Source organism: Cricetulus griseus, chromosome 5 (assembly GCF_003668045.3).
Source record: "Cricetulus griseus strain 17A/GY chromosome 5, alternate assembly CriGri-PICRH-1.0, whole genome shotgun sequence".
Lineage (NCBI taxonomy): Eukaryota > Metazoa > Chordata > Mammalia > Rodentia > Cricetidae > Cricetulus > Cricetulus griseus.
The window spans coordinates 129,771,285-129,798,352 of record NC_048598.1 but is presented as its reverse complement, the minus strand read 5'-3'; the positions used below and the strand labels follow the sequence as shown (position 1 = coordinate 129,798,352).

The 27,068-nt window shown below is 43.1% G+C and overlaps 1 protein-coding gene across 1 annotated transcript in view; it reads left to right on the top strand.

The window, feature by feature from the left end:
• Prkch (protein kinase C eta) overlaps positions 1-27,068 on the top strand; it is a 200,684-nt gene that overhangs the window by 40,878 nt on the left and 132,738 nt on the right. Inside the window, exon 2 of the mRNA XM_027418245.2 lies at positions 20,816-20,879. Within this exon, the coding sequence (XP_027274046.1) occupies positions 20,816-20,879 (64 nt within the window). The remainder of the gene's footprint in view (positions 1-20,815; positions 20,880-27,068) is intronic.

Here is a 27,068-nt window from a genome sequence, read left to right as displayed (position 1 = left end):
GTTTCTGGACAGAGGTGTTCCAGAGTGCGCCCTCGGGAGTAGGTGATAGTCATGTCCTGGAAGTAAAGACCCTCGGAATGGAGATCAGCACCAGGGAAAATGATAGAAATAGAAGTTTTGTTCACCATTCACTGACAGTGAATTCCAAGGCAGGTTGTGTTCATTTGGATGGTTTGGGTTAGTGTGTTTCCATAGGTCCCACATGCTTTGAGCTGTCCTTTCAGATACAGAGGCAGGTAAAGGACAGCATCTTGGAAGACTCCTGTCCATTTGTGTAAGGTATGGAAGAAAGTTGGAGTTCCTACCTCTTTTAGGAGGAAAAGTTTTGACAATGGATATAATTTGTGATATTTCATATGTTCACATTTTGCTTTTCAGTCATTCCATTCTGTTTGCAATTTAGTTTAGTAAGTTGGCTCTGGGAAGTATATTATTATTATTATTTTGGTTTTTCAAGACAGGGTCTCTCTATGTAGACTAGGCTGGCCTCAAGCTCGGTGATCCACCTGCCTCTACCTCACCAGTGCTGGGATTAAAGGAGTGTGCCACCATGCCTGGCTGGGCAATGTATGTAAAGCTCTCTTTTAGTTCATTAGTTTCTGTAAAAGGGATGGGAAGGGATGCATATTTCACCCACTTTCCTAGGTAATGTATTAGTAACAGAAGTAACCGCAAATTATAAAGTCTGTTTTAGCATTTTCCAGTGCTGTGGTAGGCAGTGGAGAGAGGCTGAGTTATGTACATTTCTGTGTATTTCCACTTAGAGTTTCATTTGCCACTTTATGTGTTGCTCCTTTTATTTATTTTTTAAGCTGAAGACACCCATGTCTTCTAAGATGAAAACCCAAACAAATCGTATTAGCATGTATTCTGTGGTTGCCTGTGACGATCAAGTAGTGAGGACACACTGGTGAATAATCTCGTTTTTGGCTCTTGGAGGAGCAGGATCCAGACACAAGATTATATAGGTAATCACACAGGATTTAATAAAGAAGGCATAACTGGAGCAAAAGACACATGTAAGGGGTCAGCTGGCAGGGATCCTGTGGGGTGGTTGACAGTGCTGGAAGGTGGCAATGACTTAAAGATAAAAACATAGAGAGAAAAGTTACAGAGAGAGACCAAAGCCTGGGCATTACCACATCCTGGTTCTGCAACTCCCATCTTGCCTTTTTGCCTCAGTTTCCCAACCTGTAGTAGGCAGTCTTTGTTAGCTGATGAAACTGATTGCAAAGCTCTTTGCAAATGAGGCCTGGTCCTCCCGACGTGTGTAGGAGTAGCATTTGCACACTTTGAAGGTGTGTGATGTTTTCAGGTAATAGGATTTTATTTCTGTATTTCAGGTTCACCAAGTAAGACATAAAGTAACTATATGGCTGTCTATTGCATCTCCTTTCCTAAAGAGAAGAGACTCATAAAACTGAAGAAACATCAAATTAAAAATGTAATATCAAAAAAAAAAAAACTGAAGGAACTTTAAGCAAACTGTTACATTCGGAAGATCATTCCCATGGCTTTGTATCCTTTTGTATTTCTTTATTTCAGTGAGAGAAGGTCACAGTGAGTAAGGGAACAACACAGGAAGGAAATCCAAACCTTTGAGGAAAAGATTCTTTGACTTGCCTTTTGACCTGATCCTCCTTCAGGAAAGTCAGCAGGAATAGATTGTAGGTTGACTGATCATCACTTTTGGGGAAGCCAAGCTTGGCATCAGGTACTTTGGAGGCAATGGCTCAGAGTTCACAGTTTCCGGGTGTGAGGAAAAAGGAGCTAGTCATTGCAACCTTACATTAATTGCTTTGAGAATATGAATGGTATTCATTAGGCAAGGAAGCTTGTATACAGACTTGGTAATTAGTGCAAATCCTTATGCAAGCAATACCCTTCACCAGCCATGTTACAAGGTCTCTCTCTCTCTCTCTCTCTCTGTCTCTCTCTCTCTCTCTGTGTGTGCGAGTTTGTATTAGCCTCAGTTGCCAAAGGTTCTGAGGCATTCGAGGTTCCTGCAGCTCTTTAATGCAATTGAAAGTTGGACAACAGGACCCCAGGCCTCCCCAGCCTTGAACCTGCTGAGAATACCTGTCAGAACTCTTGCTCCTGGCATCTTCTCTACTGTAATACAGCAGTAAGGGCGCTAAGCTTGAGGTTTGGGAAGCAGTGTTTTTGACTGTAGAGAACTCTGTTGATTTGTCTACTTTCTGACATGTCCCATTGCTTCTGGAACAATGAGAGCTTTCCCCATGTCAGCACAGCAGAGAGCTAGAGCTTAAGAGATGGTAAAAGGTATGGCAATAAGAAAAGAGGAAAGAGAGAAAGCAGAAGACAGTGTGAATTATGACTGTAGAGAAGAGTGGAGTCAGTAGCTAGTGCTCAAAGGGACCTAGACCCACCTCTTCCCCAGTCTAAACTATTCAGATGCCAACATCTTCATGGTACCCAAGAAACCAGTAGGAGATGCTGCTGCCCCAGGAGAGAGAGGGAGAGACCCCATGCATCAGATGTCAGCTATGTTGTAGCAGCCACAGAGGTTCACCCAGGGTGCGGTCACATGGGTGCGGTCACAGGGCAAGAGGCACACCCCAGCTATGCAGCCATTTGGTTCTGCTCTCCTCCCCGGATTTCCCTATTTTCAGTACCCAGTGTGGTATCTAGTGCATAGTGGTGTCCCATATGTGTGTACTGGATGAAAAGCTGGATGAATGAGTGTTGATGCCAACTCCTTAACTCCGGCTTAGTTGAAGGGCCCGTGACCTGGAATCAGAAAGAATGTGACCTTCCCAGAGATTATTTAAGCCTTGCTTGTAACTTTGTGATTGACAGTAAATATTGTGCCCCCAGGTGGACAATAGGCTCTTGACCTGGGAGGCTCGGAAGAGCTTCCAGGTGTGTGTGCGAGCCTTACGAAATGGTATGGCAGGTCAGGGTTTCCCAGGGAGAAAAGTTGGATGAGAACTACTACATTGGTTGGAATCAGTCTTCCTAGATTGTCCGGGGCCACTGGGCATGGCAGCAATCTCTAATGCGATTTCTGCTGCAGATTCCAGACCCTGGCAGCCCACCATTAGCCTTTTCTTTCTCGTTACCAGCAATTGAGAGAGATGGCTGGCCTTTGAGCCTTGTGTGTTTCTCAACAAATGCAAAGGCCTGCTCTCTGATGTCTGTGGGATCCTGTGCCATGCCTGAGACAGGCAAACTTCTCCCAGCCGAACTGTAAGAAAAGTGGAAGAAAACAGAACTGTCAGTGCTTCGCTGCTGTGCAGCAGACACGGATGTTTGTGAAAAGTCGAACACCCAGGCCAGGGGTCAGAGGACTTAAGGGTGATGAGTCCACCCTCCTGTGGGAGCTTCCCATCTGTAAAGCTGGGCTGATACTAATTATATCTTCTTACTGGACCATGGAGCTAAAACTGCAGAACTACTGCAGAAGGCTTTTGTGCAAATTTTAATATATATAATATATATATATATATATATATATATATATATATATATATAATTTAGGAAAGGAAGATGTTTGACCATAATGTCATTTTCCTCCAACTGAAACAAATTCATGGAAACACTTTACAGCCTTTCAAAAATGACGTACTGTATTGGCTTATAGGTACCCCAAACGGTGGACAATCACTGTCTATTGTTGAGTGGATGTCCATTCATTTCACACATTTATCCACTATCCAGAAAAATGTTCTGAAGCCTGTTGGCATGTGCCAGGCCCTGGGAGATGTGGATCACACAGCCTGTACTTCCCTTCCACAGTCCAGCTGTCCACTGGGCCCCACGTTTCCTGACTTTGTAGATCAGCTTTACCCTCATTACTCTGTAGAATGAACTAGGATCTGCTGTGGGGATAAAAACCCTGGGGTAGTGTTGGGATGTTTCTGGACAGGTGTGTAACCAACCACTGCTGTAAGCCATGTGAAGATAAAGCAAGGCAAGTGTCCTCAGTGTGCAGCTGGTGTGACAATCACTTGCAGGGTTTGTTACATGAGCGGCTGGCTCTCACCCTGACCTCTGAGGCTGTGTATTTTTAGCAGGTTGCCGGGAGGTGCCCGTCCTGCTGGCCTTGAGACCACACTTTGAGAACCACTACACTAGGAACAGCTTGGTAAACTGAAGGGCCATGGGAATATTTCTCCCGAGAAGTTAGTGTGGCTTCAGCATGGTTAACATGGTGTTACTGACTCTGGTTCCCCTTTCCCTTTGCTTTAGAATTCAGAATTCACATCGGTGGCTCAGCTGTAATCCAGTTTACACTGTCTGTGTTTTAATTTGCTCTCCTGTTTCATTTCCCCTGTTTTGATTTTCACATATTTACTGTAATTTTATTACATATACTCCTGCAGGTTGAGTCCATTTTGTAGAATACAGTACATAATAAAAAATATTATTTCAGTCAGTGTTCTTTTCTAGGGCTTTTGGTTTTTACATCAGCACTAAACTCTTGATGTTTTATACTGTTGAATGCATTAACTATGGGCAGTGCTTTCTTCAGAAGTGTTGGATTATTATTAGCAAGTAATTAGTGAAAGAAAAAACCATGAAGATGAGAGCTAATGCTCTTAGAAACAGAACTTTTTAAAAAGATCACATGAGCTATATGCAGAAAATACATATATCTTAGGATATGCAATATATATGGTAACGTCTCTAAAATCATGCTAGCATGATTCCACAATTGAAAGCTCCCCACCAGCCTTCATGGGATGGGTTGTAATTGTAGTTGAAATCTGGGAGTGCTCAAAATTTTATACAAAGTTACCTCCAGGCTGCATGTTTCAAGCTATATCTGGAACATAAATGAAGTTTATATTTAGACTTGGGTACCAGTCCCAAGACTTCTCATTAAATAGATGCAAACATTCCAGTATCTGAAAAACTCTGCTAGCATTTAAGGTTCTTTTGAACCCTAGAATTTCTGAGCAGAGGTATTTGAGCTGCATATTTTCCTAAACTGACAGCCCTAATATGTATAAGGACACCTGACACCAACTTTGGCTGCTAATGGCAAAGGTGGGGAGGGAATGTTGATAACAGCAAAAGAAGAAACTATCTCAGTGTTTGGCAAACTTTGGTAGGGATGGCCAGCTTCTGAGGAATCTGCTAACTAGGATGCCGCTTTATGAGGCCTGGTGTGGGGGGGTCTGCATCCTTAATCTGTCCAGCAGGAGATTCTGGCCCAGGAGAGCTAGGTGGGCAAAATTTTGGCAGTCCTTACTCCCTAAATGTTGGGGAAAAGGACAAAGAGCTGGAGCTGTATTGGAAACCTTGCACCATTATCACTTTTGGATAGGGCATTCTTGTTCAGATTTTTCCAGCGCCTTTGCACAAACCAAACAATGTAATGTGATGGTGTCATCCCTATTACTCAGCCTTAGCTGCAAAAAACGTTACTCATGATGTTAGATACTGGTTGGCAGTTTGCAGCTGTGCTTCTTGTTCTCTGTCCCTGACCCCACCCCAACCCCACCCCAGTTCACATCTTCCCTCCCCCTTCTCTGTGTGCCTCTTGCCCTTCTGCTTTCAGCCTAAGGAGGATACTTCATCAATCTTGTCTGAGAACAATTCTGAGAAACAAGTTATTTTGGAAAATGTGTTGGGTGCTCCTCCTCCAGGCCGTCCCTCCTCAGGAGTTTGAAGTAACTAGAACTTCATGTGGCCTTTACTCAGCCTGGGATGCTGATGCCTGGCCAGTGGTGGGAAGCTGGGCAAGGAACACCTGAGCCTCGACATAGCCATGTGACATGGACAGTTGGAAAGGTCCGGTTTTCTTTTGCACTGCTGCCTCTGACTTTCTTTCCATCCATCTGGTGATGGTATTGGGTTGAACGCCTTTAGTAATTGATAACTAATTGGTAGTGATTGATAACTAATTGAGAGTTAAGTTTCTCTGAGGTTTACTTGGATTTAGAACTGAGTGGGGGTAGTTTTTAGTTAAAAGTCGCATTTCTTAAATAGATGCACATTGTAGAATAGATTTGGAAATACAGAACAGTTGTAAAGATGGCACAGAATTCCTTGTCCTCACTCTGCTTCCTCTATGATGAGTGGCTTCCTGTGGTGTGTCTCACTATTTATGAACCAATAATGGTACTTTCACTAATTAAATCCCATAGTTTCTCTGCTTTCCTTACATTTTACTTTAATGTCCCTTTAATGTCAGAACCCCCCTAGGTTACTATAGTTTCTCAGGCTTTCCTAGGCTTGGGTATGCTTCCCAGATTATGAAATACTAGCCAGGCATTTTGTTCAGTGTCTGTATTTAGTTTGTCTCGAGTTTCTTTTGGATCTAGGGTTTGGGGAGGAAGACAACAGGGCCTGAGTGACAGATCTGATGGCATCACAGTGTGCTAATGTACTGCCCTGTACATACATTCACATATACAGCGAGTGTACACACATACATTCACCCTGTCTGCTGTCACTGGTGTGCATCTCGCTCTCCTGGCTGCAGCGATGCTTGTTGGGCATTTCCTATGGTTATTTCCCACCCCACCCCATCTGTATTGTAGTCTTTGAAAGGAAGTCACTATGCTCAGCCCACATTTAAGCTGTGGAAACTATGCTTCACTTCCTTGGCAGGATAATATGTTTACAAATAAGTTATTTAGAATTCTAATCTTTTCCTCACTTATTTATTAATTCAGCTTTTTTGTGTGTATGTGAGTGCAAGTATGTATGTGTATGAATATATATGTAAATACGTGCATATATATATATATGTGTGTGTGTGTGTGTGTGTGTGTGTGTGTGTGTGTGTGTGTGTGCAAGTATGTGTGTGCATATGTATACACATGAACACGGAGGCCAGAGATTGGTGTACCATCTTCCTCCATCACGCTCCACCTTGCATATTGGGCAGGTCTCTCAATGAAATCCAGAGCTCACCAATTCATCTAGTCTACCTAGCTAGCTTGTTCCAGGGAATCCCCTGTCTCTGCCTCTTGAATATTGGGGTTACAGGTGGGCTTCAAGCATTTTTGTGGGTGCTAGGGATCCAAACTCCAGTCGAATGCTTGTAAGAAAGCACTTTAGCCAGTGAGCCGTCTCCCAAGCTCTTATTCAGTTATTTATGTCAGAATAGATGGTCAACTTTACACTTTCCTGGTGTTGATCTGGGGAGCTTTCCCAGCTGACGTCATTTGTAGTGGCATGCACCTCATCACTGTGGGAGTGTTGCTGTAGTCTGTTTTTCAAGCATGTGTTTGTTTTCTCTGGTTCCATCTTTATGTAGATGCTGACGATCAAATAGGTCATCGGATGACTTATTTTTGCTCCATCTTAGAATCATCCGTTTCTTCAAGGGACTTGGCTTCTTTTCTTGGCTAGTGGTATCAGAAACCAAGCTCGGTTGGTTTCTGGAGAGAACCATGGTTACTGGAGATCATGCTTGTAAGTTTTCTCAGCTAATTCATAATTTCTCAGAAATTCATACCTCCTAACCCTTGCTTATACACGCATCTATTAAGAATTTCTGTGTCCATCTGCATGGACTTGTGTTCAGTATGAGTTCCTACTGATATCTCTAACTCTAATATGGTACTGCATGGATCATTTTAGCCTTTCTCCCCTGCCTGGCTCTCACTACCATCATCTACTAACTTCTGAAATTGTTAAGTAATATTTCCCAAGAAACAACTTACCCTCTATTATTCAGCATTTGTGTTAAGTTTTTCTACATTTACTCTGAGTTTCTACATCATTCTAAATTTACATAGGCTAGACTGTCCCTGCTACCTCCTTAGTGATGTTATTTCATGCATTTTTAGTAGTTGCTTTTCATCTGCATTCTGCCTTCTGCATTCCACTGAAGGGCCTCTTGATGCCCTGAATTTAATTTTAAAAAGTGTGTGATGTGTGCATATGTGTGATGTATGCATGTGGTGTGTGTGTGTGTGTGTGTGTGTGTGTGTGTGTGTGTGTGTGTGTGTGATGTGTGTGTTGTAATGTGTTTATAGCTTTCATGGCACTCATGTGGAGGTTAGGGTCATGTGGGGTTTGTTCTCTCATTGCACCTTTATGTGGGTGCTGGGATCCAATCAGGTTGTCAGGTCTGTGTGGAGAAAGTATCTTTATCCACTGACTCATCTCACAGGTCTCCCTAGATTTAATTTGAATTAACTGCATTCTGTTTCACCATGCTGTAAAGTTGACTGATTTTGACAAATGTTAGAGTTATTTATATTAACACTTACAGTATCATTGGAGCATAGCTTCTCTGCCTTTAAAAAAAAGGACAAAAAAACAAAACAAAACAAAAAACCTCTCTGCACAAATGGCCTCAAGTCATCATTTGGTTTAACTGTCTAGTTGAGTTTTGCCAGACAGTCACATCTGAAAGCAGTTCTGGTTATAATTCCAACAATTTTCAGAAACTTCCCTGATGGCAGTCAAGTGGCTGAAAAAATTAGCTGGGTTGCAGTTGTGGTTGTGAAACTAGTTTCCTCCAAACAGGCAGAAGGTGGTATAGTAAGAAGTCAGTAAATGGGACAAGTGGACTTGATAAAACTTCCTGTGTGACAAACAGTAAATGACGAGATTCATTAAAAAGTCATAAATGTGTTAGAATTCCAGGCACAGGGTGGTGGGGATGGTAGTGAGGCCTTAAAATCCAAACTAGTTCAACCTGCCACCAATCAATTCAGTCACTCACCTCTGGATGCTGGGTCATGTGGGCACAATGCACTACTTTACTCTGAAGGCAGTTGTAAAATAAGTAAAAGAATATGTGCGAAGCATCTCAGGGACCCACCGGGGACACAGAACCCTTCTGGACACACTGGGCCTGCTCTCTCCCAGTCTCTCAGTTTCATTATGGCCCCTGAGTCACTGTTCTTTAAACTGTATAATCTGTCCTTGGAGTCAACTGTTCTGCACTTCAGCTGTCCTTCTATGGCTGGATCTTACAACTCTCTCCCTTCAGTGTGGCTTAGTTTTAAGTTTCACGTCTAGTTTCTCTCTTTGCCATGCATTTCTATGTAATGGTCTACCTATACAATCAATACATTTGAAAACCATGGTCGTCCCAAACTAGCTTCCCTTCTAGAATGTTCCAGGATAAACTTACAGTCTTTCAGATACTGGAGTCCTTTCCATCCATTTGCCATTGAGTTCTCCCAGTTTTCTCTTTAGTACTTGCTCTGGTATCTCCTACAGCCCAGCATGCTCCTCTCTTGGCTTGCCCTCTAGACTGTTGCTTAGTCTGTTACTAGTTTAATATTTTGAAATTGACTTTTCAGCTCTTAACCTTGTATCAAAACCCTTTAGCCTAATATTTCTATGTTTACCTACTGGCATCATTAAACTACACAGGGTTTAATATTCCTTAATGCATAAAGAAACCTCCCTCCACCCCCGACCCCCACCCCGCCCGCCTGCTGGAGATGAGGTAGGTTTTAGGAATGGAGTCTACCTTTTCCCATTTCCCACATCTAATCATCCTTTTAAAGCCATTTTCACTCTTCTCTGTGGCATTTGGCATCTCCCTTTATTGAACTTTCTCTGAGGTCCCAGGGCACCAAACTCCCCACCACTCATAGTGGCATCTCCTCTGGTTCTGTATTCTTCCTTGTCCATGGATTGGTTTTCCCCCTTTCCTTTCACCCCTCCTGAAGGGTTTTGTGAATGTTAGTGATTACCTTTTGAGAAAGAGCTCCAAATAATCACCTGCCTTATCTCCACTTCACATTTTGCCTTTATTTCTAACTTCTTACCAGTTGTTTCTATTTCAGGACTTTTGTGTCCAAACTTAAACTCATTTCCTTCCTTCTGAAATATGCTCTTTCCCCCAGAGTTCCCTGGGTGATTAATGGAAACAGAGTTTTGGCAAGTTCTCTCTCTCTCTCTCTCTCTCTCTCTCTCTCTCTCTCTCTCTCTCTCTCTGTGTGTGTGTGTGTGTGTGTGTGTGTGTGTGTGTGCGCGCGCGCGCGTATGTGTAAAAGGCAGACGGTAAATATTTTTGGCTTTTTTGAGCAATAACATCTTTGTCATAACTATAGTCATTCATTACCTAATGATGGGATACATCCTGAGAAATATGTTGTTACACATTTTTGTCACAGAATGACATAAAAGGCAGTTACACAAACCTAGGTGATGAGGTTTATCACCTCACCTGTCCTCCTGATGCTATCAAGAGACCCAAGAAACAGACAGGAGGTGCAAGCAGCTGCAACATGTCATGCTGTTTTACAGTCAGGTTGTTTTTGGTAAGTAGGAGTATATTTCCAAATAATGACAAGCATACTATGGACATGCACAATTCAATGACCTACTTGTCTGTTATCAAGTGTTACATGCAGGACATAATTGCACATGCCGTACTCTTATGTCACTAACAGCACAGCATCTCCACAGACCCATAATGCCATCTGCTGAGACATCACTATCCCTAAGATGTCACTGAGTGATAGGAGCTCTTCAGCCTCATTATTGTCTGACAGGGACCACTGTCATGTCAGCAGCCTGTCCTTGGAGAATTGTCATCATGTGGTACATGACTGTAATCATGACTGTCTCTAGAGCAAAGGCACTCATAGATAATCTGAGACCGAGAAAGGTGTGGCTGTGTCTCAATAAAACTTGACTTACAAAAATTGCCAGTGTTGAAATTGGCCCCAGGGCACAGTTTACTGACATTTCTTCTGGGTCATTCAACCTAAGATGACATCCCTTCAGCCTTTTTCTTTGTTCTCTTCACATGGTTTTCATTGGTTGCACTATTCTGAAATCATCCGTATTTCTAGACCATATCTTGCTATTCACTAGTTTAGTAAATAAGCCTGTTCCGCTGCCTGTTGCTCTCCATCATTTTACCTGGTGCTGACCCCTGGCTCCCCATTGGCCTTCATCATGGGGTTGAAATCACCTGGGTGTGGCTATTCCTTCCTTTTCTTTTCCCTCTGTCTGTCTGTCTGTCTGTCTGTCTGTCTGTCTGTCTGTCTCTCTCTCTCTCTCTCTCTCTTTGGGTTTTTTGAGACAGGGTTTGGAGCCTATCCTGGCACTTGCTCTGCAGACCAGGCTGGTCTCGAACTCACAGAGATCCGCCTGTCTCTGCCTCCCAAGTGCTGGGTTTAAAGGTGTGCGCCACCATCACCCAGCCCTTTTCCTTCCCTTGAATACCCCTCCAAGCCCTCTCTAGTGTGTGGCTTCATGTTGGCGCTGTCTTCTTACCACAGGCCCCTGACTCAGAATGATCTGACCTCATAACTTGCCTTTGGGTCTCAGTGTAGGTGCCACTTCCCAGGAAGAGCATTCTTGTGACCCAGTGCTCTCCATTCTCCTGGTCTGAGCACTCTTCATATGTCTGACACTTGTGCAGTTGGATGTGCCAGGATGTTATCTCTGTCACGTCATTCCCCCTCACCTGAGCTTCCAGAGTGGTTCAGGACAGCCCAGTGGATGTTCAGTCAACAGAGGCAATTAAATTCTTTCTTCCAGCTGTGTTCACTTCCATGGAGCTGCTAGCTCAGTCAATCGTACTAAGAATTGTCTCTGGTCCTGAGCATGCCATCACCTTTACGCGGCATGTCTGGATGCTGCTCCCTCCTGGGTATTCTCTTTTCCCCAACCCCTATTCTGATGCAGACTTAGTTCAGGTCAACAGCATTCTTCACTCTGACTCTGGAAAATCTTTTTAATACATGTCCACCACCACCATCTTCTCTCTGCTGTCAGCACCCACATCCTGTGTGACATAGAAAGATGAGGCTGTGACTTTGTTGATTGAAGCCTCTCAGCACTTCCCTGTCACCCCAGGGTCAGGGCCGGCCTCTAGCATGTAACCAAGTCATACTGGTCCTCAGCCCTGTTTCTGACCTCACTTGAAAACCATGCATTTAACCATGAGCAACCCTGATCAATCCTCTGCACCTGTCCTGAATGCCTGTCCCCTGCCACCTTGAAAATAGCTAGCAGAATTTCTAGGTATGCTCCCGTCTCTTGTGGGGTTTTCACCTCTTTCTCTAGGAAATCAAAGGGAGTGAAGATTTCATAAAATAGCTGCTGAGGTAAATATTTAGACTTGATGTACTTTTTAATGTGCTCTTAGATCTGAGTCTTCCAAAGATAACCCAGTGAGTGAGCCATTAAGTAGACAGACATGTAAAATACCCTGAAATGCTTAGATTTTTCTCTATTTTTTCTTGATTTTTCTGGGACCTTCACCTTCTTCCTCCATTACAAATGAGTAATAAGAATCAGACAATATAGAATAATTCTGGTATTATTTATATCATTTAAAAATTCCCAACATCTTCAGGTTAGAATGTTAGTCTGGGGGTGGAGCACAAAGGAATAATGTTTTCACTGTGCTATCCTAGCCTAATATTTCTTCTTTCCTGTGGCAAATACATTTTTAAAAAGGGGGTCCAGTTCTGAAGCCACAAAGATAGTTAATAAAAGAGGGGCAGACTGTGAGACCATGGAATAGAAGAGCAAACATGGGTACATTACTCCCTCCATCAGGATCACAGAGACACCCATCCCTTTCATCCATTTGGGAAGGCCCTACCCAACAGAAAAAAAAAAAAAAAGACCTATCCAGAATACCAGAAAAGAGTTGTGTTGGACTCGTGCAGAAGTTCTTTGTGGAAACTCTGCAGTAGGGGAGAGTGTATAAAGTTAGTGGGGTTCCCCTCTCCTACCCTGGTGTCTGCTCTGGTGTGAGCCCTTGAGGCAACTAACTGGAGCCTGACACTCTTTCTGGTTTCAAGAGTGGAGAGAGCATTTGACCCTTTTAGAACTTGGCTTGCTCTTTTTGGTCCCTCAGGGACACCATATGCCTTGACTGTCCTGGTGAACCCAGGAAATCCTCTCAGAGCTTCCATCCTCATTTGCAAAGGACTGCAGGATTAAATAGCCATGGATTTAGGTGGAAAAATTATAGAAGAAAGTTTTTGAAAACCAAAATGTGTCTGCTTAATTTACATTTTCAGTCCCTCCAATGGTAGAGTCAGAATTGGAATGAGTGCACACATGTGCACACTTCCAGGCACACACTAACCACCATGACACAAAGTGGGTCATTTATGCCTTTAGTCCTCTGTTTAGAAGAGAAAAACAACCACTTTTTAGTCTTCAGAGGTATCATTAAGTATTGCTTATTGATTCTTGACTTTCTATTGTGTGAAAGAAACTTTGAAAACCTGATCTATGTGTGTATGTGAAGAAGTTTGTTTTCTTCTAGAAGATAAACTTTTCATGGGAAAGGGTGGGGAAAACCAGTCTGAGCTGTGAAGAATCCCAGATTTAAATTTCTACTGACTTTGTGTGTTTAGCTGCTGGGAGTGGGGGTGTGAGAGTTGCTTTAAGCCTTCAAAACATTTGTATTTTAGAAACAGAAGTGTTACTAGTCTCCAAATGTCTTTGCAAGTCTCAGACAGAGCAGAAGCCAGTGTTAGCGGGATGAGGAATGACCAACAGTTTCATCACTAAAAATAGCAGCAGCATTTTCTTTCATTTTAAATCAGTCGTATTTTTTGCGGCCATTGTTTTCTAGTAGATTTTCATCGGTGGTCCTTCTTCAAGTGCTTTCTGCACATAAAACTGAGTCTGAGTGCCGTGAAGACAACAGAAATGAGCAGGCTCATGGTGTTTGCCTCAGCTGTTCCTGCTCCCCTCTGAAACTCTTTCTACTGGAGGGTTGTGTCTGCACTTGAGGCACGTGGAGCTGACTCGGGCTCCCCAGCCACTAACTGGTGGGACCTGAACTACCTATCATTTCTCACAGAGTCCCAGCATGGATGTGCCTTCCTCCTTAACAGCTACTGCTCCCATCATGAGCTAGGGGGCAAGGCCATCAGGTTGCCTCCACCCCTCTGTTCTTGGCAGCAAGTAGGCAAGGTGGTGGGAAGAGGGTGATAAGCACCCTCAGGTGATGATGACATAGTCTTGCTGGGGTTCCAGGGAGCCCGTGATGTGGTGACCACATGTGCAGGCTGGCATCAAGTTGAGCAGGAGGCAGGCACACAGACCCAAGGGCACTATGCTATAGGAGCACGTGGAGGGAGGCTGGTGAGGCAGCAGCGGGGGATCTTTCCAGGATTTAAATCTTGACTTGGGTTCCATGCTTGAGTGACCTCGGCTAGTTCAGAAACTCCACTGTGACTCCATCTTTCCTTCCATTTAATGGACACGGTGGCACTTAGCCTGCAGATGGTAAAGATGAGAGGTATTGATGGTCAGGGGTTTATAAGGACAGGCAGAGTTCAAGAGGAAGCTGTTTTATTTTATTAGATAACTCAGGAGCTCTCTCCTTATGGCTCACTGATGCAGTCCTGTACTAGTTGGCACTCTCATCATAAGCTTGCCGGTTTAGTCTTAGGGGAAGATGAGATGCTTTACCACAGTCTCAGGTCCCTTTGTCATTAGTGCAAGAACTTAAAAAGCAATAAAAAAGGGCCACCTAGCCAATAATTTAATGTATATAAGACTTTCTTCTCTTAGATGTCTGTCATGCAGCCTGTAGGTACCCCACACCTTTTCCTCAAATCAAAGCCTTCTCCCTTTTAATATGCCAGATTCCTCTGCTTAATCCAGGCCGAGATGAATATTGAAGGGATGGCAGTTTCCTGCCTGTGATCAATTCTAATGCCTTTTGTGAAAGGAAATGATTGTAAGTTATTATCAGTTAATTAAATGAGTGTTTCCCTTGAGTCGTGTGCATAGGCTTTTAGTCAAGTCTGTTTAGAATCATGGAACATTAGGGCTAGGAAGATTCTGAAAGAACACCTCATGGAGGTTGAGCAAGGGATGTGACTTGTGCCAGTTTCTGCAAAGTGATGCCATCGTGGCACAGACATTGGCTAAGAGTGTGGGGGTGGGATGCTGACAGAGCATAATTAACTCAGTGATGGGCTGTAAACCTCAATATGTCTGAAGGACTGTTATTATTATCTTTTTACATTTATTCATTTATTTGGGAGTGGAGTGTGTGTGTGTGTGTGTGTGTGTGTGTGTGTGTGTGTGTGTGTGTGTGTGATGGTGCACATATAGAAAGCTAAGAAGTCAATTTGCAGGAGTTGGTGCTCTCCTTCTACCATGTGGATTCCGGGGATCAAATTCATACTGTTAGGCTTGGTCAAGTGCCTTTGCCCTCTGAGCCATCTGGCTGGCCTTGTTACTTTTTAAAAGCAAGCAAGCAAGCAAGCAAGCAAACAAACAAACACAAAGCTCTGTGTTTTATCCTGCATTAAAGATTATCATTCCTATTTTATAGGTGAGGTCAGGTGGCCTTCCTTTTGAGCTCACAATATCAAATCAATCAATATTTATTTACCCCAAATCAGGATTTGTTGAGTAGATAAGTGGTTCGAGGAATTCTGCCGAGCTTCTTGGAGAAGAAAGTGTCAAGAACTCCCTGAATAGAACCTGCCAACTTATTTTATTGCAAGTGCTGAGATACAGATGTATGGATATGGATGGCTGTTAAGATAGCAGTTGAGATCAGAATTTAAGATTGTAGGATCTGTGTGGGTGTCAGGGCCTCTCTGGGAACCTGATAGCTATGCCTCACTCCCTGCTCCTGGACAGGCAGGCTTCTCCTCCACAGGTGTGCTTGGTGGGCCATCCCACTTACAACCTTACTCTGGGAAATCCTGAGCATCCGGCAATGGCCGCACTCGGGGAGGCATCCTGTCCAGGTGTGAACGGATGGATGAATAGGTGAAATGGAGAAACAGAGGCTTCCCAAGTCTCACACAGCAGCAAAGGTGTGGCTGGGTAATGGATGGAGGGGACAGGCATGACTTGAAGAGCAGGTTCACAGGATGGAATTTGCAAAAAGAGGTTTTGGAAGGTTAGTGAGAGGCAAAGCAAACCATAGCCCATGTATTCTTGAAAGGCTGTAGTGTTTTAGTCTGAAGGCCCCAGGTGGGGGATGCTGACACTTTGGGAAGGGTTCTTGGATAGCCAGGTGTAGGTATTCTTTGCTTGCTTTGTGTGTTTTGGGGGGGGGTGCTCACATCTGGAAGACAAAGAATCCTGTGGGAATAGGATGCTCCAGTGCTGTGGAAATTGCAAAGACAGATTTGCAGGGTAAGCCAAGCTAGAGTGGATCCATCATGTTTAGTTTTGGAGGTTACAAGAATGGCAGATTTAGTGATTCCATAGCACCTGGAAACTTGGGTGAGCATGGAATCAAAGCCATTTAAGTTCTCAGAGCTCACCTAACTCAGGATTCCCAGCTGATGGTTCAAGGTCTGATTGTGTCAGAGCCTTCCAGAACTTTGAAAAGCACCAGATGCCCCCCTCCCAGTCCATCTCCACCATTTAATTCAGTCTGCAGATTGTTGGTAGGGTCTTGGTGTCTGTGTATTTAACATTTCTCCCTGTGTCTCGCAGAGATGTTGAAGGCTTACCCAGGGTCACAGACAGAGAGGACATATCTATCTACAGAGTTCAATTCTCCTCTGGCATTGCTCCAGACAGATGCAGAGGATATGTTAGGATAGGGAGGTAAGGTATTAGAGCAACATGGATTCCTGTGGATACAACCTACATATGTATTTTCAAAGGAGGATATAGAAATGGCCAAAATGCACAGTGCCGCTACCAAGGACATACAAGTCAAAGCCACAGTGAAATATCATCTCACTCCAGTCAGAGCAGTTATTACAAAAAAACTTCTAGCGAGACTGTGGAGAAGAGAGAGAGAGAGACAGAGACAGAGACACAGAGAGACAGAGACAGGAGCACGAGCCAGTACATTATAGGAGCTTGAGAAAGCTATGAAAGAGTGAGATCCAGAAGCAGAGGTCCCTGAGAGACTCTGGAAGGAAACTGCCAGCAAGATCAAATCCTATGGAGAAATCAACTGTGATGAACACACCTGTGCTTGGATGAAGAAGATGGACCAGTCATTGGATTTGATAGGAGGCTGTAAGAGCTATTTAAATGATGGAGGGAGGCAGACCCTCACATTATAAGAGACAGCATGCAGAAGGGAGTTATTAATTAAACTTTTGGTTTATTCTCTTCTTACGATGATGACTTTTGGCTGTGAGTGGTAGAAAATCCTATTCAAAGTGTCTGGATAGTGATAGAGGGATTTATGAGCTCAAACAATGGAAAACTCAAGAAGAACAGAGAATGACAGGAGCCACAGGTTGAAATGATGTTCTCCAAACTTGGTCTCCTTCTGTCTCTCAGCTTTCTCCTCTTTGCCTCATCCTCTAGTTTTGTGTGATACCGAGGGTGTCAGATACTTCGAAGCTGATGTCCCAGAGTGAAGTTAAGCAGGAAGTGAGACACTGTCTCTTTCTTGCATATCTGGAATTCCTATTTGGATCTGCCTGAACTAGCAGTGACCAAGAGGAGGGAGTTACATTGGGACCAATAACCAGATACAGGGATGGTGTCAGTTCTAGACTTGTGTATTAGTTACATATTGCTGTTGTAGAATACATGACAGAAGCAACTTAAAGAAGCAAGGGTTATTTTGGTTCACAGTCCATCATGGTGGGGGAATTTATAGCCACAGGAAACTGGAGGCAGCATATCCCATTACATCTGCAGTCACGGGGCATGAAGTGATAAACCTCCATGCTTAGCTTGCTTTCTTCCCTCTTTCTTTGGTCCAGGACATCAGCCAAGGGAATAGTATAGGCCACATTTATGGTGGGCCTTCCAACCTCAGATAACCTAGCCTAGATAGTTTCTCACAGATCTGCCCATAGGCTTGTTCTCCTCAGTGTTTCTCAATCATGTCAAGTTGATATTGCTAACCGTAACAGTCCGTCATTGTGGTTGTAGGTACTTGTGCTCTGATTAACTAAACCTAGGTTACAAGAGCACCCTGTAACTGGGGAAGGGTCCTCGCTGAACCAAAGGTCAAGAGCTGCTCTGAGTGTTGTGATATGTATCATGATCTGGAGAGACAGTTTCCACGAAAACTTCAGAGGACAGAGCTAGAGTCAGTGAGTGGAAATTCTTGATCTCATTAAATTTCTGTGCAGAGAGACAGCTTCCCATGAAGTACAGGAATAAAACAGGACGGCTGTTAATGTAGGCAGTCATCTCTCAAAGGGGATGTCAAAGCAAACACCAGGAATAAGTGACAATAGCCAATCTATTTTACCAGCTCTAAGACCTTGCTTCTTTATAACACAGTAAAGAATGCATCTTCGCATTAAAACCCAGTACACTCTTACATGCATCTCAAAATATAAACAAAAATTTCATGAAATTGAGGCTTGGGGAAATGGCTCAATCCACAAAGTACCTGGTTGACAAATATAAGAGCCTGAACTTGGACTCCCAACATAAAAGTTGTCATGTATCTCTAGAGGGCAGAGACAAGCAGGCTCTTGGAGCTCATTGGCCAGGTATGAGCTCCACATTCAGTAGTTCAGTGTAAGACCCTTTCTCAAAAAATTAGACAGCAGGAAGACTCCCCATGTTGACCTCTGACCTCCACATATACATGTATGTATATGCACATGTGTACACACAGAGGACCGAGTATACATAAAGTTTTACAAAGCAGTGCTTTTCCTTCCTGCTTGCTATGTTTACATTTTCTGTTCTGTTTAATTCTGCTTAGAAATCTCTGCCATGTACAATCTACTAACTTGTTTTCCAACTCCCATGATTAAGCCTTGGCCTTCGCTTTGAAACCCTGTGCTTATGTCCCCTGTCCTAGAACATCTGCTTCAGATGGACAAGGCTTGAAGATAGGGCTTGAATCTGGCCTCTCATGGTGATGATGATGAAGGTGGAAAATGAGGAGGCAAGCCTGTTCTATGTGTGTGAGCACCCAATTCTAGGTGGTGTGGTCTCCTGACATCTATCAGAGAGCTCCCAGCCCATTGGGATGAAATGGCCATCTTTGTGGGCCCTCTGGGCATTGTTGGCAAAGGTTCACATGCTGGTTGTGGGTGTAGGATGGCAGAGGTGGCCTGGCAGTCTGTCTGTCTGCAGGCTGTCAGTTCGCTGTACAGGTACTAGCAGCAATCTGTGCTGTGGGGTTGAGTGAGTGTATGTGTTCTTTGTCAGGCCTTCTTGCTGAAGGTGAGGGAGTGGCTTTTTAAAAATAACATCTTTTTGACTTGAAACAAGTCAAGGCGGAGAGTGGAGACAATTAGGCACTGACATCCTGTTTAGTCATCTCTCCAGAGATGGTTATTTTCAGAACTATTCAGTAGAGGTTCACAAGTGGTGTCAAGGTAGCTAACATGATATCGTAAGTTAGTGTTCGCCACGATACAAGCGGGTTGAGTTGAGCATGGAAGTGATTTACAGTGTGGTAATCTCACTAGGCACAGATTCCACGCAGAGAAAGACAGAGTTTAAAAACTGGCTGCCACAGTTTAGAGGTAAAGCCTTCAGGCAATAAAAGTGGTCACATTGTATCATGAAAAGTATTTAACTGGAGTGTGATGTAAGAATAAAGTATATACAGCAGTGACTTAGCGAAGACCTGTCTACTTTGAGGGGTATTTGTTTACCTGTAGATATAATAAAAGCAATGAGAAGCCCTGTTAAGTTCTGTGATGGGAGGGGGCCATAAATACCTCATGCTAATCCCTTAACAACAGGGAAGCTCTGGTGGTGGAGGACAGGGGCCACTCCAGTGCCAACTTCGATAGAATCAGGCATGTCCTCCAATCAGGGGTCCTCTGTTGTGCCATGTAATTTTCAGCTTATTTAAAGTGCTGTTCTCCAGTATTTGTCCCTAGTGCCCAAATGGACTTTGGGAGCCCATTCCCTGTGGAAGGATATGCTCTCAGCCCAGATACAAGGAGGAGGACCTAGGCCCTTCCCCAAATGATGTGACAGACTTTGATGATCCCCCATGGAAGGCCTTACCCTCTCTGGGGAGTGAATGAGGGGTGGGATGGGGGGATTGGTAGGGAGCATGGAAGGATGGGAGGGAGAGGGAACTGGAATTGATATGTAAAATAAGATTGTTTCTAAATTAATTAAATAAATAAAATAATATTAAACTAAATATGTAACTAAAAATAATATTAAAAAAGTGCTGTTCTCCCAGAGGTCATTATGTCTATACTTGGCTGGACTTTCTTCTTGTAGGTGAAAGGTCAAAGGCAGAAGTGGAGCCTCGAGCTGAGTTGGAAGGATTTATTTGAGGACATTTGTAGATGGACACATTTTAATCTACATGCATCTCATGTTGCAGGGCTTTGAATTGTGAGTGGGCAGTGAGTTTAGCACCCTGTAGGAAGAGGTCAGAGCCTGCCAGCTCAGGAGTATGGAGATGCAGCAGGTCTGCAGGGCAGGATTCCATCCTGGGTGCCCTGCTGTGTGAGAGTCTTTAGAATACAGTCTTGATGTCTCAGCTGATAGATAACCTCAAGGCTGTTGAGCAGTCAAAAGTAACTAACCCTTGTCATGGACTGCATTGGTCAAGACAGGCGGAGACTCTTCATACATTTTACTCCATAGAACAAGACCTTTGGAGCTGACTGAGCCACATTTGCTCATCACCTTGTAGGATGCTATTGTTCCTCCAGCTCACTTACTTGCCATGTGGTTCAATTGCTCCTACCAGGGATGCCGGTAAGATATGGTGGCTCCAAAGCAAGAAGCAAGTGCACACTTGGTCCTAAACATCAAGCGATGCAGATGAGGGAGAGGAGGCAATTCAGGAGGAAGCTCTGAGTAGATTGTGCCCAGGCTTCACTGTTTCTCCAGATTTCACTCATTTCTTTGTCTCTCTACTGTGCGATGAAAGATGTGGATTCAGTTTGTGCCTGTGATTTATACATTTATGCCGCTCTCTAAAGAATTACTTAAGACCCACAAAAACGAATTCAATATTAAAATATAATGTGCTATGTTTTTTTTCTCTTTCTAGGTGGATCTGGAGCCCGAGGGGAAAGTGTTTGTGGTAATAACCCTAACAGGGAGTTTTACTGAAGGTAAGAATGAGTTTTGAATGGTTTCTGCTTTATGTGTCGTTTCAGTCCATAATTAAGAGGAATGTCTATCAGTGGAAATTACAATAGGAGCACTAAACTCCTGTTTGAACTCTGTTGCCCAGAAGTCTACCAGTTCAGCTTGCTAAGTTAAATGTCTTTTGTAGATCTGTCACTCTTGATTTTGTCATCACACTCTCTGACTTCTTGTTCACTGCTGAATTGCCTTGTTTCTTTTGAGTCATACCTATTAAATTCTACTTTAGAGTTCTGGTGTTGTGCCAGGTTTTAGTTTGCCTCTAAAAGAAATTTGAGGATCGTGTTCTCTTTTTCAGAATCTCCACTTTATTCTTATCCCTTAAGAGAGTCTGTGCTTTAGTTGATGCTACCAAACTGTCCGCCACAACCAAAAAACATTTTTGAAAATAAAGGCAAAAATTATGTATGGTGAAACAAAAGATCCAATGTGAGCAATTAGATCTTTCAAATAATTCAGTAAATAACCCAGCCCATCAGCTCTCTGCCCTTCTGGGGGTTCCCTTGTGCTTTCCATTGGCCACTCCTGCTGCCCATGGCGATAACTATAATGTTTTCTCACCCCCATGGAGTATTCTTGCCCATTCTAGAAGTTTGTGTAAATGGAATTGTATAGCATGTTATTTTGGGCATTTAGTTTCTTTTGCTTAGCATCATTTCTGAAGGGTTCGTTCATACTGTTGTGTATATCAGTGTTTTTTATCTTTATTGATAATAATATTTCGCTATGTAAGTCCAGCACCCATTTGTTTAGACATTGGGGGTTTCCCTGCCGTTATCTATTATGAATAGTGCTCCTGTGGACATCCTTGAATGTAAGTTTTGTGAATGCACAGTTGTCATTGCTTTGGGTAAATTGCTAAGAGTGGACTTGCTAAGAGTGGCCGTGTGTTTAGTTTTGTGAGTCTCACAGATTTGGTCCTATTTTGTTATACCCTCACTAGAAATCTATGAGTATTCTAGGAACTCCATGCTCTTACCAACACCTGGTGTAATCATTCTTTTTAACCTTAAATTCTCTGATTTAATGCTGTTTTGTGGCCATAATATGCATTCTGCTGATGTTGAGAATTTCTCACGTGCTTATTGGCCACTTATGTTTCTTTTATAGACGTGTTACTTCAAGTCTTTTGCCCTATTCTCTAAATACTGTGAACTACTTATGACTTTTCCTTTATGCTAAGTATTAAGCCCAGAGTCTCATGCTTGCTAGCCAGAGCATTACACCACGGAGGCAGTTGTAAGCCCCAGGTTAGATGAAAATGCCAAATGCTTTTTTTTTTCTACAATTGATGGGAGTTTTTATATTTTCTGAATGGGAGGCCTTTGTGAAAATACACAAGTGTTTGTCCCAGTGTCCCTTGTGCTCCCCCCTTGTCTTCTTACTGGGGATTGATGCTGGGGTCTTGTGTGTGCTCTGCAAGTGACCTACTCTCAGCTCATGCTTAGCCCTCTTTTATCTTCCCTTTTAGAGATGGGATCTTACTAAGTTGCCCAGGTATGCCTTTAAACCTGTCACCCATCTGCCTCAGCCTGCCAAGCTTTTCATTTAGGTTTTTAAATTTTTTAGAATTTAGAAGTCTTTAGTTATGGTAAGGCTCAATGTGTCCCCAGCATCTTTCATAAATTGTACATGTTGTATCTTCTTTATGAGGTCTATCATGTGGGGTGGAGGGTTCACAGAGATAATCACATGTTTTATTGTGGAATCTTGCTGTTTCACTTTTACATTGCAGTCAACATGTTACCTTAATGTCCGTGATATAACAGAAATTCAGAGCATCTTCACTGATACTAATCTTGTTGTTATAGGAACACTTGTAGTAAAAGCTTCCCATTCCCATTGAACACCACAGAACTTTTGTTGAAAATCATTTGATCATGTGGGTGGGCCTGTTTCTGTGTTATCTATTCTGTCATGTTAATCTGTTTGTTCATCTTTGGCTACTACCACACTACCTCCCTCTCTGTCCACTTGTAGTAAGACTCAAACTTAAACAGTGTGAGCACCCAAGTTTTGCTCTTGTTTTCTTCTTATTTAAGCTTATGTTAGCTATTCTCAGTATTTTGGATTTTGATGTCAGTTTTAGCATCAACTCATTGTTTCCACACAAGGGCCTCCTAGAGTTTGAAATGAAAGTGAGTTGATGCCGTAGCTCAATCTGAGCAAAATTGGCAGCTTACTCATTATAAATGTCTTCAAGTCAATGAACGTGGTATGTATCTCTGCATAATGGCTTTGGATGTGGCTCAGCAGTATAATTAGAATGATCAGTATTTTATAAATTTTAATATAGAGTTTGCTCATGCCTTAAACTTTTTTATTGCTAACTACTTGCAGGAAATGGTATTTTAAGGACTTCATTTTAAAAATAGTGTATAGAAATGTGTGGGTTTTTATTTTTTTGGACATTGGCTTTGTATGCTGTGGCCTTATTACTAAATTCATACTACTTCTAATAGCTGTGTTTGTGTAATAGCCATGTTGTCTATGAATAAACACAAGTTCATACACTTATGCCATTTTAAGTGTTTCATGTATCCCAAAGCCAATGAGATCTTGTCTCATACCTACTCTTTCTAAGGAGGAAGAACTTGCTATCCCTATGCCTCATCAGCCAAGTAGCTGGAGGTATAGGCATGCACCATCATAGTTGTATTTCTCTTTTCTTAAAATGGCCAATCTTTAATGACTAGTCTCTTTAGATATTTCATAGGTTGACTTTATCAAAATGAAGCTCTTTCTAGTTCTTATTTATCTTTTAGCTCCTTTAATTTTTTTTTAAAGTAGAGTGCCTGTTAAATTCTGGGAAATGCTTTTTCTTACTGAGAGTGTCTTCTTGTATTCCTTCTTTTTTTCCTACCAAGTAGTTACATCATTGGCTGATCCTCTTGAAGGCATGGACTCTTTCAAGAATGAAACTGTTCCATTTTTCTTATTCCAGGAGAAATTTTATAGTCCTAGGGCACAATGCTTACTCACTAAGCACAGCCAATCTGGTGATTCATTGTAAATCCCAAGGATTTTAAGACCTTTTAAATTTTTTAATGCTTTAGCTCCCAAATTTTCAGGACATCTTGGGTCTCCCTTGTACATATACAGTTAAGGAAGATGTATGGATTTAAGGTGTTGACAGATTGAAGTTGTCTCTGTGAACTCCTCACTGTCTAGTCATCTGGTGGTCCTGAATTTTGCCATTCTGTTCCTCAGGCTGGTGTTACTGTGGCTTCCTTTGTAGCTTGGGAGAATAATCTCGAGAAATGCTTACAAACATGGCTCTTGCCTACTGCAGTTCCCTTCTCCAGTGTCTGACTCTCTAGTTTGTGCCTGGTTTCGATTGTTCTTTGGTTCTTCTATTTTCAACTAGATATTTTAAAAATATTGTCCAGTTACTTTCATCATTCCATGTGAAGATTAGTTCATTACAAGATTTTTCTACCATTGCTAAGGTCCTATGGAGATTTTTAAGGATGTAGGTTGTTTGCATGTTTGGCATTGATGCTTTGCCCATCGGTTCCAGTTGCTTTGTAAAGCAGTGTTCTCCCTTCCTCCCCGCCAACTAGTCTTGCTCATATGGAGAGATGGTCTTAGTGTTAAGATTTGCACTGTGTTGGCTCAGTCCATTAAATGGTATATTTTGTGAGGCACTGAGCTTAGCAGAAAGTCTGGTCTCCTCAGACATACAAAAATCACCCAGATTACAGTTGTTTGCAGCAACTTTCTTTTGCTTTATCTGGGGATAAATGAATTTACTCTTTGCTCAGGGGAATAAAATTAATGTAGTACTACACATACCAGCCGTGGTACAGGGAAACCCAGCAGCGAGAAAAGAGGCCGGCAGGGGAGTGGGTGAGATTCTGAAAGTGTGGTCTCACCTCCTGCATTGCTGGAGGGACAAGTGACATATGCTCACGGGTGCTATGGCAGGCCTGGCTGTGCTGCAGACATTGTGGGGTGTTCTTAAGGTCCACACTAGGTCTCTTGAACAAGATGCTACTAAGATGTATCTTTCTTAATTGTGCTGACCTGAGAAAACACCTGACCTTCCTTCCATATTTATTTCTAAGTTTTAGTGATAAGAAGGAAGAAATGACAGATTATTTGGGGATGAATTCTATTAGGTCATAGCAATTGTATTCTGCTTGGAGCTGACCCCGTGTTGCAGGCTGAGTTCATCTGTGGCAACCATATCTCCCTTTCAACTAGTTTCTTTCTCCCTGTCTGCAGTAAGACTATGAATAGCTGCTGATGAGGAAGCCAGTGAGTTCATGGACTAATGACACTGTGCCAACAGAGCTTGCTCTCTTGGTCCTCTACCCCTAGGTGTGTTTTGCACGTGGCAAACAGACTTTAATGTTGAAACTTTAGGAGCAGCAGCATCTTTGTGTGGCGTTTATTTTGGGACCTTAGATCTGCTCTGTCCCTATGGGAGCATTGTCTTCCCAGTTTGGATTCTAGACTGGGACTCAGTTTGAGCTTTCATGTGGCTTTTGTCTCAGAATGCAGTTCTCTCAATGCAGAGGATGGGATTCACATTCTCTCTTACTCGCTCACACTCTGTCTCCCAATCTCCCTCCATCTTTCCTCTCTTCTTTTTCTCTCTTTATTCTCCTCCACTCCTAGTCAAAGCACCCGCCACATCTGTGGCAAGAGTTGCACTTGGCTCTAAGAGCATGTCTCTGGCTTGGACTTGTGCCCAGCACCCCCCCCCCTCATATTATCCCAGAGATAATGTGACACATGCAGTGTGGACATGCTGATGGGGGTTATAAAAAGAGACTTGGGACAGGACAGTTCCATTGGTCACTGCCAGTGTAACTGTTAAACAGTACCATCTTCCTCTCTGAAGGGTGCCACGTTAGTAAATTGCAGAGTCACACACCACTTCTAGAATTGGAAGTGATGGTGGGGTACTAGGGAAGATTCTGTCTGTGTATGTGTGCAACATGTGTGTGCAAGCATGTGTGAGTATGTGCACATGCATGCCGAGGCCAGAGGTTGACACAGGGTGTCTTTTTTCAAACATTCTTCACCTTGATTTTGTGAGACAGTCTCTTACCGAAGCTGGAGCTCGTTGATTCAGCTGGACTGGCTAGCCAGCAAGCCTGAGGATCCCTCTGTCTGCCTCTCCAGTTCTGGGTTTCCAGGCATGCATCTGGCTTATTTATTTATTTATCAGATTCTTTTTATTTGAATTAGAAACAAGATTGTTTTACATGACAATCCCAGTTCCCTTCTCCCTCCTGTCCTCCCCTATCCCCCCCAACTAAAACCCTACCTATCACATATCCTTTCTGCTCCCCCTGGATGGTGAGGCCTTCCATAGGGTGTCATCAGAGTCTATCATATCCCTTGGGATAGGGTCTAGGCCCACCCCCGTGTGTCTTGGCTCAGGGAGTATTCCTCTATGTGAAATGGGCTCCCAAAGTCCACACCTATGTTAGGGATAAGTACTGAACTACTACAGGAGGTCCTGTAGATTTCCGAGGTTTCCTCACTGAAACCCATGTTCCTGGGGTCTGGATCAGTCCATGCTGGTATCCCAGCTATCAGTCTGGGGAGCAAGAGTTCCCCTATGTTCAGCTCAGTTGTTTCTGTGGGTTTCACCAGGCTGGTCTGGACCCTTTTGCTCTTCACTCGTCCTTCTCTGGATCTGGATTCCAGTTCAGTTCAGTGATTAAGTTGTGGTGTCGGCTTCTACTTTCACCAGCTGCTGGATGAGGGCTATCGGGTGGCATATAAGTCAGTCATCAATCTCATTATCAGGGGAGGGCATTTAAGGTAGCCTCTCCTCTGTTGCTTAGATTGTTAGCTGGTGTCATCTTTGTAGATCTCCAGACATTTCCCTAGTGCCTGATTTCTCTGTAAACCTAAAATGTCTCCCTCTATTATGATATCTCCATTCTTGTTATCTTCTATTCTTCCCCTGACTCAACCTTTCTGCTCCCTCATGTCCTCTTCACCCCTCCTCTTCTTCCCTTCTCATTCTCCTAGCTCCCTCCCCCCTCTTCACGTGCTCTCAATTTGCTCAGGGGATCTTGACCCTTTCCCATTCTCCAGGGGAGCATGTATGTCTCTCTTAGGGTCCTCCTTGTTTACTAGCTTCTCTGGCAGTGTGGTATTCCTTTACTCTATGTCTAAAATCCACATATGAT